Source organism: Scyliorhinus torazame, chromosome 7 (assembly GCF_047496885.1).
Source record: "Scyliorhinus torazame isolate Kashiwa2021f chromosome 7, sScyTor2.1, whole genome shotgun sequence".
Classification (NCBI taxonomy): domain Eukaryota; kingdom Metazoa; phylum Chordata; class Chondrichthyes; order Carcharhiniformes; family Scyliorhinidae; genus Scyliorhinus; species Scyliorhinus torazame.
In genome coordinates, this window is record NC_092713.1 from 105,148,763 (window position 1) to 105,161,382 (window position 12,620).

General features: G+C 45.1%; 1 protein-coding gene across 6 annotated transcripts in view; it reads left to right on the top strand.

Annotated features, from left to right (window-relative positions):
- The window catches only part of odr4 (odr-4 GPCR localization factor homolog), a 181,699-nt gene that overhangs the window by 29,641 nt on the left and 139,438 nt on the right, over positions 1 to 12,620 (top strand). For all 6 annotated transcript variants that reach the window (XM_072511214.1, XM_072511213.1, XM_072511217.1 and 3 more), the window contains one exon: positions 5,460 to 5,558. In XM_072511214.1, coding sequence (XP_072367315.1) covers positions 5,460 to 5,558 — 99 coding nt within the window. The remainder of the gene's footprint in view (positions 1 to 5,459; positions 5,559 to 12,620) is intronic.

Sequence of the window (12,620 nt, forward strand, 5' to 3'; positions counted from 1 at the left end):
ACCTGCCGTTTTATCATCACCACAAGTAGCTCGGGAGAAAACCAATAACAAAGTGAGGGAAACAGCGGAAGTCAAACCTCCAGGGTCTCTGAGAAGGAAGAAAGAGCAAGAACTATCAGAACTAATTGGATAACCGAACTACCCGAGTTACTGCCCGAGGCATTACAAAATAGATGAGAGCCTACCAACTGAACCACAGGCGGACCTCACTCCTACTCCAGGGAAAAGAAAAAAAGAGAACTCTTTGGTACAAAGTTCAGTCCATCCCAAAATCATTGCTCACCCGGGTGTCGGAGCCAGCCACACTAGGCTCCCCCTATGTTGCCCTGAGAGAAAGCACCACCGTTCCATGGGGATAGCAAGACACCAACCATGGTGCCGGCCTGGCTAGCCCAGCACCGTCACAAAAGGAAATTCAGGAGAACCTAACCTCAGGAACCTCCATGCAGCCCCAACTCTTGCATCCCATCAAGGTTGCATCAGCCCAGTCCAGTTCTAATCAGGCTAAGGCACGCCCCAACCATTCCCCCGTGTGTCCAATAAGAAAGGACATACCCACACACTAATAATAATCTTTATTGTCACAAGTAGGCTTACATTAACACTGCAATGAAGTTACTGTGAAAAGCCCCTAGTCGCCACATTCCGGCGCCTGTTCGGGTACACAGAAGGAGAATTCAGAATGTCCAAATTACCTAACAGCACGTCTTTCCGGACTTGTGGGAGGAAACTGGAGCATCTGGAGGAAACTCACACAGACACTGGAAGAACGTGCAGACTCCGCACAGATAGTGACCCAAGCCAGGAATTGAACCTGAATCCTGGAGCTGTGAAGCAACAGTGCTAACCACTGTGCTATCATGCCACCCACTACTGTCATATAAAGGATACTCATAGCCACCCTTGTCCTCAGTGAAGTTCCAACAGCAACAAACACAGCCAGAGAGGAAGACCCATATCCGGAGAAAAGACAAATTCAACCCAAAGGAAGAGTCAGATATAACCCAGTTCTCGTCAGGATAACACTCAGTCTGCCTGTGCCGAAAACGAAAAAGGCACGGATACTCTGAATCTAAATTAAAAGAAAAAGTAAAAAGATTCCAAAACTGGTTAGCTCTAACTGGGGTGACCTTTCTAACCACAGCGAGAACAAACTAACCCTACCAACTCCACCCCCCCCCCCCCCCCCCCCCCCCCCCCCAATACCGCCTCTGCTCATCTTTGTTCTAAGCGAGATGGGGAGAGACAACAAAAATAACCCACTCCCTTCGTCACAAGGATAGACAGCCAATATAAGGCATAAGTACATTTTGGTAAAAGAATAAAGACTAAGCACAAATGCTGTATTCAACGTTCAGGTTAACATGATATGAACTCTGCGGACGATCTGATGCTTTACATATCGGACCCATTGGAAAATATTGAAGGGCCCATGGACATTTTGGTGCAATTCGCTTGGTTCTCTGGGTATAAGTTAAACATCGGGAAGAAAGAGGTCTTTCCGTTCCAGGCGAGGGAGCAGGAGAGGAAGATGGGCGAACATCCAGGTGGTGTGGGGATGGGAACAGCTACATAAATTGAATCTGGCATGGTTGGTGGAGCAGATGAAGGGGGATTTTAAGAGATGGGATGTGCTCCCGCTGTCGTTGGGGCAGTTGCAGTCCGTGAAGGTGACGGTACTCCCGAGGTTTCTATTTGTGTTCCAGAACCTTCCGATATTTATTTCAAAGGCCTTCTTCAGGAAGATTAATGCATTGATCTTGGAGTTTGTGTGGGTTTGAAGAAGGTGCTGCTAGAGTGGGGTCATGGGGGGGTGGGGGGCTGGCCTTGCCAAACTGCTACTGGACAGCAAATATAGCCATGGCCAGGAAGTGGGTAGTGGGGGAGGGGTTGGTGTGGAAGCTGATGGAGGCAGCCTCTTGTAAGGACACTAGCTTGGGGGCATTATTGACGGTGCCTCTGCCGTTCTCGCCGGCCAGGTACTCCACAAGTCTGGTGGTGGTGGCGACCTTGTGCGTGTGGGGACAGTGGCGGCTGCACCTGAGCCTGGAGAGTGCCTCAGTTTTGGCTCCAATTTGTGGGAATCACAGGTTCGTTCCAGAGGAGGCTGGACACGGGGCTTCGGGGGTGGCAGGGGGCGGGGATTGAGCGGTATGGAGACCTATTCGTGGGGGGCAGCTTTCCGAACTTGCAGGGCTGGTAGGGGAGTACGAGCTGCCCAGTGGGAATGGGTTCCGGTACTTACAGATGTAAAACTATGTAAGGAAACAGGTGCTGTCCTTTCCTGACCTGCCAACCCCAGGGTTGCAGAACAAGGTGGTGTCGAAAATGGGTTGGTGAGGGCAGGGTGTCAGGGATTTATAAGGAATTAATGGACAGGGAGGATTCCCCGAAAGGAGAAGTTAAGTGGAAGTGTGAGGAAGAGCTGGGGAGTGTAGAATGCTGGGTTATGGGAAGAAGCTTTGAGCATGGTCAGTGCGTCCACTTTGTGCGCTAGGCTTAGCCTCATTCAATTTAAAGTGTCCAGAATGGGCAGGTTTTTTGAGGGGGTGGAGGATAGGTGTGGGTGGTGCGCGGAGGGGCCCGTGAACCCATCCACATGTTTTGGGCCTGTCCGAAGCTGGAGGGATTTTGATGGGGGTTCGCTGGCATGATGTCTGAGGTGCTGAGGGTGAAGGTGGTCCCAAGTCCAGAAGTGGCGATGTTTGGAGTGTCGGAAGACCCGGGAGTCTAGGGGGCAAGAGAGGCCGGCGTTTTGGCCTTTGCCTCTCTGGTAGCCCGGAGACGGATTCTGTTGGAATGGAGAGACTCGATGGTTAATTATTTGTTATGTGAATTTCTGTTTGTTCTCTTCTTAGTTTTGGTTGTGTTTGATGTGTATATACATAAATACCTGAATAAAAACATTTTTAAAAATTGATATGAATTTGTTACATCAGGATAATCAACGGTACAGGTCATCATACCCACATTATTCACTTCCCTGTAAACGGAAAATATTGACAACATCGAACAGACAACAACGTGGTCAACAGGGAGCAAAGTCCAGGATAATAACCAAGATGCAGAAATGTAAGGCAGTCCTCAGGATAAAGACATCTTTACTGGCGCACGAAGAAAGTTAAAATCAAGGATGAGGCAGGATCAAGATCAGCAAGCACTCTTCAGGATCTGTCAAGAATTCCAAAGATCGAAGCACGACACACCATTATTTCCACAAAGCTCTGACGAAGAGTCATCCATGCTTGAAATGTTAACTCTGTTCTCTCTCCGTAGAAGCTATCAGACTTGCCGAGATTTTCCAGTATTTTCTGATTTGATTACTTCCATCATGTGGTCTCACTACAACCTAGGTGCTCAACAACCTAGGCTCCGGGCGCTTCAGCCGCTTCCAACCCCTCATGACTGACATCTGGAATAGGACAAGATAGGACCAGTGGTTGGAAGGCCACACCAACCCCAGGCCTCGGAGACCGAATTAGATGTGTTCCATCAAATTTAAGTTGTCCAGCTTCCAGATCGAGATTCCCGAAACATTGCACCCAATTCTCAAATTCAGCTGGGAACTTTTCTGCTGCTTCACCTTGGGGACCGGGCTCAACAGCACTCCTGCTCACTCCCCCGACCCCTTCAGGATGGACGACAGGCCATGCAGCAGGAACTCTATCATATGGAGGCAGGCTCCCACCTGAGACAGGTCTCTATTACAAGAACCTCCTTGTGCATTTCTAATGTCTCCATAAAAACACCCTGGAACTCTTGGGATTGGGCCTTGGAAACTATACCTCAGAGCTGAGATTTCCAGCCAGAACAGCATCTTTGTTGGCTGCCATCATCCGTTGATGCACACCGCACCGTCGGGGAGTCTGCTCAAATGCAACAGTGCCATCCCAACCCCTTCTAGCTACCACATACATAAGCCAAGAAAAGAAAAACAAGGATGAAAAGATGGATTAAAAGATGAGCAGAGCCAGAGCTCGCGAAAAAGCAACCCCTTCCGCCAGCTTTCCGTTTTTAAGATGCAAATCTGTACAGTGCCCACTGATTATCTTTATGATATGTGTTGTGTGTTTAATTAAGCAAAATAAAATGTGGCAACGCCGCGCAAGATGCAATTGCATTTGATCCAGAGACGGGAGACAAGGGGCTGGATTCTTCCGCCCAGCCCGCCGCAAGAACATCACAGGCGAGACGTCAGCAATGGAGAAATCCATTAACCCATCCAATGTAAAAATAAAGCCTAACTTCCCAGACTCATTTATTCATTCTTTATTAATTAATTTGCCTATAATGGATTGTTTGATTCAACAATTTATATATCAGTGATCAGCCACGATATGATTAAAGACAAAACAGGATTGAGATGTCCAACTCCTGTCCCTGTGTTCCAGACGGGATCGGTTTTGAGAAATGTTGGGAATACTTTACGACTCTGCTCGCGTGACACACATGCAAAAGTTTTCTGTTTAATTTAAAAATTGTAATTTTTACCTGAACAAAGATTTTAAAATTTGTTCCCTAGTTTCCTTCACATCATTCTGAAGGAATATTTAAGCAGAAACTGCTAGAGTTTTTTGACTGAAATATAATGATGTATCTTGGGAAGTTAGGCACTGCATAATACAAATGCAGCTCACAGTCACGTCTTTGGTCAAAAATAACAAGTTCAAGCTAAGGCTTTTTGGAGAGGCTGAGGCCTTCAACTGAATGCTTTAAGGCATTAAAAGACAGGTCAATGGCTGAATTTAATAATATTGCAAATATGTTGATTTCAATTTCCTGACATTAGAAGCTCCGGATGTAGAAAAAATAGTGAAACATTTTTCAGAATGCATTTGAACTTTTAGTGAGGAGGAACTAGGTGTTCAGATTGCTAAATGCTGATGTATTCTTACTATAAAATAAAGCAGCTATCACAGGTTTTGCCAAGGAAAATGATACCTTTAATGTTGAAGCACCACCCACAAACGTAATAGGTGCTGCAAGTAGCTAATGAATTTTCAGGCAAACATGTACCCTAAGTACCAAATTTAATACACAACAAATTAATCGTCTGCAGTGTTACTGTAATTTGGATTCTATGCTTGTGTTCTTACCTGTCTCTCACAATGATTCATTTTGTCTCGAATCATTGGCTTCTGCTTCTAATCTCTGCTGTTTTTCTTCCCTCAACCTTATTTCCCTTATCCTCGTTTCATCCCCTCTGTCTTTCTGTCTTTTTCTTCTCCATTGAATCTCAGGACTGCTACAGTTTAACCATTTTAACAAAACTCCCAAGGCGGACAATGAGCTATATTTTGGATTACGCAACAAATTTCATTCTGGTTCAAATTATTATATGGGACCCTCATTGTATTCAGGATTTTGTCTTTTATTTTTATTTGCATACTTTGATTAAATGATAAAGCTGTGTATTATAGAATGAGTTTTAATAAATGTATATTTCCCATGCGTACCAGGTTGCCAGAATGTTGCCAGGCGGGATATTGGTACTGGGGGTGTTTCTTATCAGACCTTCAAAAATGACAAAGGAGGAAGCTCATGATATTTTTCGAAAAGTGAGTATAAAGCCTTAATCATTTTGTTTTGCTATTTTGAACGCTTACATGTGCTTTGAATATTGCAGGATATAGATGGAGGGTAACTCCAGTATTGCCTGGATATATAAAAAATACTTGCATATTAGCGACATATGTTGTAAAATTCTTCTTTTTGGTGTCTTCTATATACCACAGAGATGGATTATTTCCAGCAAAAATGACCAAGGTTTAGTCTTTTCTTGATATTAATATGTCATTTGATTTTAATGTCATGTGTAGGCATTGGGCGACACGTTCGCGCAGTGGTTAGCACTGCTGCCTCGCGGTGCCGAGGACCCGGGTTCAATCTCAGCCACGGGTCACTGTCCATGTGGAGTTTGTACATTCTCCCCGTGTCTGCGTGGGTCTCACCCCCACAAACCCAAAGATGTGCAAGGTAGGTAGATTGGCCACGCTAAATTGCCCCTGAATTAGAAAAAAGGAATTGGGTACTCTAAATTTAATTTTTTTTTTAAATGTGCAGGCGTTATAGATATTAACATAAAATCGCAGACATACATTGACATAAATAGTGAACTTGGCCTGGTTCAGAAACTTAGACGTTCACAGCAGACAGGCAGGCAATCAAGGCAGCATTTAGATACTTCACAGAGTTAAATAGTTGGAGTATAACGAGATAGGGAGGCAGAACAGAACAATGTTTTTAACAGCAATATTGGTTTTAACAAGAGTGAATGATACATAGATACATAGAAGATAGGAGCAGGAGGAGGCCTTTTGGCCCTTTGAGCCTGCTCCGCCATTCATCACGATCATGGCTGATCATCCAACTCAATAGCCTAATCCTGCTTTCTCCCCATAGTCTTTGATCCCATTCTCCCCAAGTGCTATATCCAGCCGCCTCTTGAATATATTCAAAGTTTTGGCATCAACTACTTCCTGTGGTAATGAATTCCATTTGTGTGAAGAAATGTCACCTTATCTCTGCCTTGAAATGGTTTACCCTGAATCCTCAGGCTGTGACCCCTGGTTCTGGACACACCTATCATTGGTAACATCTACCCTGTCTAGTCCTGTTAGAATTTTATAAGTCTCTTTGAGATCCCCCCTCATTCTTCTGAACCCCAGCGAGATCAATCCCAACCTAGTCAATCTTTCCTCATATGACAGTCCCACCATCCCTGGAATCAGTCTGATAAACCTTCACTGCACTCCCTCGAGAGCAACAACATCCTTCCTCAGAGAAGGAGACTAAAACTGCACACAATACTCAAAGTGTGGCCTCACCAAGGCACTGTACAATTGCAGCAACACATCCCTGCTTCTGTACTCGAAACCTCTTGCAATGAAGGCCAACATACCATTAGCCTTCTTTACCGCCTGCTGCACCTGCATGCTTATCTTCAGTGAATGGTGCACAAGGACACCCAGGTCCCGCTGCACACTCCCCTCTCCCAATTTACAACCATTCAGGTAGTGATCTGCTTTCCTGTTTTTGCTTCCGAAATGAATAAGCTCACACTTATCCAAATTATACTGCATCTGCCATTGGTTTGCCCACTCGCCCAACCTGTCCAGATCTTGCTGTAGGATCCCTGCATCCTCGTCTGCATCCTCGTCACAATTCACCCTCCCACCTAATTTGGTATCATCTGCAAACTTTGAGATGTTACATTTTGTTCCCTCATCCAAATCATTAATATATATTGTGAATAGCTGGGGTCCCAGCACCGATCCCTGTGGTACCCCACTGGTTGCTGCCTGCCAATTTGAAAAGGACTCATTAATCCCTCCTCTTTGTTTCCTCTCTGCCAAACAGTTTTCTATCCACCTCAATACATTTCCCCCAATCCCATGCGCTTTAATTTTGCACAATAATCTCTTATGCGGGACTTTGTCAAACACCTTCTGAAAGTCCAAATATACCACATTGACTGGCTCCCCCTTGTCGACTGTACTGGTTACCCCTTCAAAGAATTCCAACAGATTTGTCGAGCATGATTTTCCCTTCATAAAACCATGCTGACTCTGACTAATTCTGCCACTGCTTTCTAAATGTTCCGCTATAAAGTCCTTGATAATGGATTCAAGCATTTTCCCCACTACCGATGTTAGGCTTACTGGTCTATAATTCCCTGCTTCCTCTCTACCTTCTTTTTTGAATATCGGAGTGACGTGAGCTACCCTCCAATCTGCAGGGACAGTTCCAGAGTCTATAGAATCCCGGAAGATGACCACCAATGCATCCACTATTTCCAGAGCCATCTCCTTAAGCACTCTGGGATGCAGATTCTCAGGCCCTGGGGATTTATCTGCCTTCAATCCCATCAGTTTTCCCAGCACCATTTCTCTACTAATGTTGATCTCCCTCAGTTCTTCCCTCTCACTAAACCTTTCTCCAACATTTCTGGGATCTGATTTGTGTCCTCATTTGTGAAGACAGAACCAAAGTATGTATTTAATTGCTCAGCCATTTCTTTGTCCCTTATTATGCATTCCCCTGTTTCTGTTTCTGCTGGGTAGATTATAATGTGTGATGTTTATATCTACATTTGTGAAACTAAGAAATAACATAATTAGCAGTAGGTACTAAAAGAAAGCAACTGAATGCTGCTGGGAACCAAGGAATATGTCATAAATTGTGAAACGGTAGAGCAGAAAAAACAAAAAAAAGAGACAAGTGACAATGATAATCACTTTAGGATATAAAAAGGCAGGGCATACTGATAAGGCTGCACGGTAGCACACTGTTGCTTCACAATTCCAGGGACCCAGGTTCGATTCCCGGATTGGGTCACTGTGCGGAGTCTGCACGCTCTCCCCATGTCTGCGTGGATATCCTCCGGGTGCTTCGGTTTCGTCCCACATGTCCCGAAAGACTTGCTGTTAGGTGATATGGACATTCTGAATTCTCCCTCCGTGTACCCGAACAGGCGCCGGAATGTGGCGACTAGGGGCTTTTCACAGTAACTTCATTGCAGCGTTAATGTAAGCCTACTTGTGACACTAATAAAGATTTTTTTTAAAAAAATTTAAATAAATTTAAAGTACCCAATTAGTTTTTTTTTCAATTAAGGGGCAATTTTGCATGGCCAATCCACCTAATCTGCACATCTTTGGGTTGTGGGGGTGAAAACCACGCAGACACGGGGAGAATGTGCAAACTCCACACAGACAGTGACCCAGTGCCGGGATTCGAACCCAGGTCCTCAGCGCCGTGAGACAGCAGTGCTAACCACTGTACCACGTGTCACCCTTTAAAGATTATTATTAAAGATTATTATTATTGACCTGTGCCTAGATAAGATTTGAATTGTAACCCACCACCTAATGGAAAGGTTTTGAGTTTATTATCTATTTTTTCATTATATTTAAATTAAAATAAATTAGATAAATAGCCAATAGTTACATAGAAGGCAATTCTTGTTTTCTTGCAGCTGTTTATTAGCATAAATAGCCAGTCAAATGTAGAACATGAATACATTTATGCGGTATATGGGTAATTTGATGTGTGATTAATGTTCAAGCTTGGGAAAAAAACAGGTGACTTTGGACCAATGGTTCCCAAAGATCTCCACCACTCAGCTCTTCCATGGTGTGTGTATGGGTCTGTTGGAGATTAAATTGTAGAGATGGATAGTTGTTTTTAGTCAACTACTCCCATTATCATTGCAATTATCAGGATACAGTAAGTCTTTACTTAAAGTTGTGGTTGCAGTCCTGAAAATCATGAATTTAAGTGAAAAAACTTTAAGTGCCTCATAGGTTCCCATAGGAATCAATGTTAAAGCCAGAGTTGGGTTCCTTAAGATGTTTCTCGCCCAGAAAAACCAATGGAGAAGTTGAAATACATGTGCAGCACTGTGCATTTCTAGCTGAAATAACTTGCAAAATAAAATACATCACTAAATATAAAGGAAATACAATATCTAAATTAAATTCTTTTAAAAACAATTCCATTACAGTACCGGAATCTGGCGACTAGGAGCTTTTCACAGTAACTTCATTTGAAGCCTACTTGTGACAATAAGCGATTTTCATTTCATTTCATTTCACTTCAGTACACTGTACTTGTAGATTGACTAGGCTCTATCTAGTGGCAGGCGTTGGTTGGTACAGTTAGCAGCTAAACTACCAGCACTGAATTACTCCTACCACTAGATGGAGCCCAGGAATTGGTGTGAGTTCAGGAGTGGAGCAGTAGCTGGAGTTGGGATCCACTGAAGAACAGGACCCAAGGACTTGGGGAAGAACAGAGGCTGGGAGGCAAATGATGGGGAGGTCGGCAATGGGTGGTGGGGGATAGGCAGTTAAAACAGGTAGTCGGCGAAGTGGGGGAGAGACAAGACCAGGAGACAAGCCGGGGGTCGAAGCAATTAAGACTGGGAATGGCAAGATGGGGGAGGGGCAATTAAAAGCTGGAAGTCAGCAAGGTGATCGAGAGGCAAGGCCTAGAGTGGGAGGAAGAGGGACTCAAGGCAAGGGTGGGAGTACTGGAGGAAAAGTAATGTGAGCAGATAGGCCACAGAAGAGGAAGTCTGTAGTAAACAACGTTAAAGTGAAGCTGGTTTTGTTAATGGATATACTGACATTACTTTAACAATGTTAAAGTGAAAAAACGTTAAGTGAGGACTTACCGTAGAAGATGGCGAACTAGATGTCTTTTTTTTGATCTAATAATTCCTGTATTCCTTGAGTCTATTTTTCTTCAAGCAGGTTTATTTGCTTCTTATATTTTACCATTTTCTACATCGGCTTTACTGTCACAACAAATACCATACCAATGTTAGTATTAAAGTTCCCTGACAGCAGTGTTCCTTGCTTAATTGGAATCAATGGCAGATGCAGTATAATTTGGATAAGTGTGAGCTTATTCACTTTGTAAGCAAAAACAGGAAGGCAGATTACTACCTGAACGGTTGTAAATTGGGAGAGGGGAGTGTGCAGCGGGACCTGGGTGTCCTTGTGGACCAGTTGCTGAAGGTAAGCATGCAGGTGCAGCAGGCGGTAAAGAAGGCTAATGGTATGTTGGCCTTCATTGCGAGAGGTTTCGAGTACAGGGGCAGGGATATGTTGTTGCAGTTATACAGGGCCTTGGTGAGGCCACACCTAAAATATTGTGTGCAGTTTTAGTCTCCTTTTCTGAGGAAGGATGTTCTTGCCCTCGAGGGAGTGCAGCAAAGGCTAACAGACTGATTCCAGGGATGGCGCGACTGTCATATGAGGAGAGATTGACTAGATTAAGATTGTTCTCGCTGGAGATCTGAAGAATGAGGGGGGATCTCATGGAGACTTATAAAATTCTAACAAGACTAGACAGGGTAGGTGTAGGGAAGATGTTCCTGATGGTGGGTGTGTCCAGAACCAGGGGGTCACGGCCTGAGGATTCAGGGTAAACCATTCCGGCAGAGATGAGGAGACATTTCTTCACCCAAAGAGTGGTGAGCCTGTGGAATTCATTACCACAGGAAGTAATTGATGCTAAAACATTGAATATATTCAAGAGGCGGCTAGATATATTACTTTGGGTGAATCAAAGGTTATGGGGAGAAAGCAGGATTAGGCTATTGAGTTGGATGATCAGCCATGATCGTAATAAATGGCGGAGCAGGCTCGAAGGGCCAAAAGGCCTCCTACTTCTCCCATCTTCTATGTATCTATGTATGTATGTAATCAAACAGAGTATTTCTTTTCTGATAATTCAAATCTATACACATCTGTTAATTTTTTGCCACATCCAGTCGTGAATGGTGGTGGACAATTAAACTAGGAGGAGGAGGCTCCACAAATGTCTCCCTCCTCAAATGATGAGGGAGCCCATCACATCAGTGCAAAAGATAAGGCTGAAGCATTTGCAAACATCTTGAGTCAGAAATGACAAGTGGATGATCCAACTTGACCTCCTGAGGGTCCCCCCCCCCTACCTTTTGCTAACTCCTGAGTCCTCTTTAAAGAAGTCAATGAACAGCTTCCACCTCTGACCAAACCCATCAACCAATTCCCTCAGAATGAACTTGACCTTCTCCAGCTTCAGGAATTCTGCCAGTTGGATAACCGACACCCCAGCTTTCGGCGGCTTCGAGTCCCTCCATCCAAGTAAGATCCGTCTCCGGGCTATCAGGGAGGCAAAGGCCAAGACACCGGCTTCTCTCACCCCCGGACTCCCAGATCTTCCAACACCCCAAATATCACTACCTCTGGTCTTGGGGCCACCTTCAGCTCCAGCACCTCGGACAGTATGTCCGCAAACTCTTGGTAGAAACCCTTTAGCTTTGGACATGCCCAAAACATATGAACATGGTTCACGGGCCTCCCTGTGCACCGCCCATACCGATCCTCTACTCCCTCAAAAAATCTACTTATCCATGCAGCTGCCATATGTCCCCTACGAATTACTTTAAACTGAATAAGTCTTAGTCTCGCACACGACGAAGAAGCATTCACCCTCCGCAGGGCCTCCTCCCACGTCCCGGTCTCCACCTCCCCATCCAGCTCCTCCCACTTCCACTTTATATCCCCCACCGGAGCCCCCTCCCAATCCATCAGCTCCTTGTAGACTTCGGAAACTTCCCCCTCCCCTCTCTCCCCCTTCGACAGCACCTTGTCTTGCAACCCCAAGGGTAGCAACCTGGGAAAGGACGGTACCTCTCTCTTCACAAAATCCCGAACCTGCAAGTACCTGTAACCATTTCCCCCTGGGCAGCTCATACTCTTCCTCCAGGTCCTCTAATTTCCCAAAACTGCTCCCGACAAAATGGTCCCCAAATTGCTCAATCCCTGCCTGCTGCCACCCTCGAAACCTCGCATCCAGCCCCGCCCTGGTGAAAACCTATGATTATCACAGATCGGTGCCCACACAGAGGCACCCTCCAGTCCCAAATGCTGCCTCCACTGCCCCCATACCCTTGAGGACTCCCTGGCCAGGGAGAACGGCAGAGGCGCTGTTTACAATGCCCTCCAGGTTATTCCCCTACAAGAAGCGCCTCCATCAGCCCTCATGCTGACTCTCCCCCACTACCCATTTCCTAACAATGGTGTGATGTTCGCCGCCCAGTAGTAGTTAATTACATTCTGCAATGC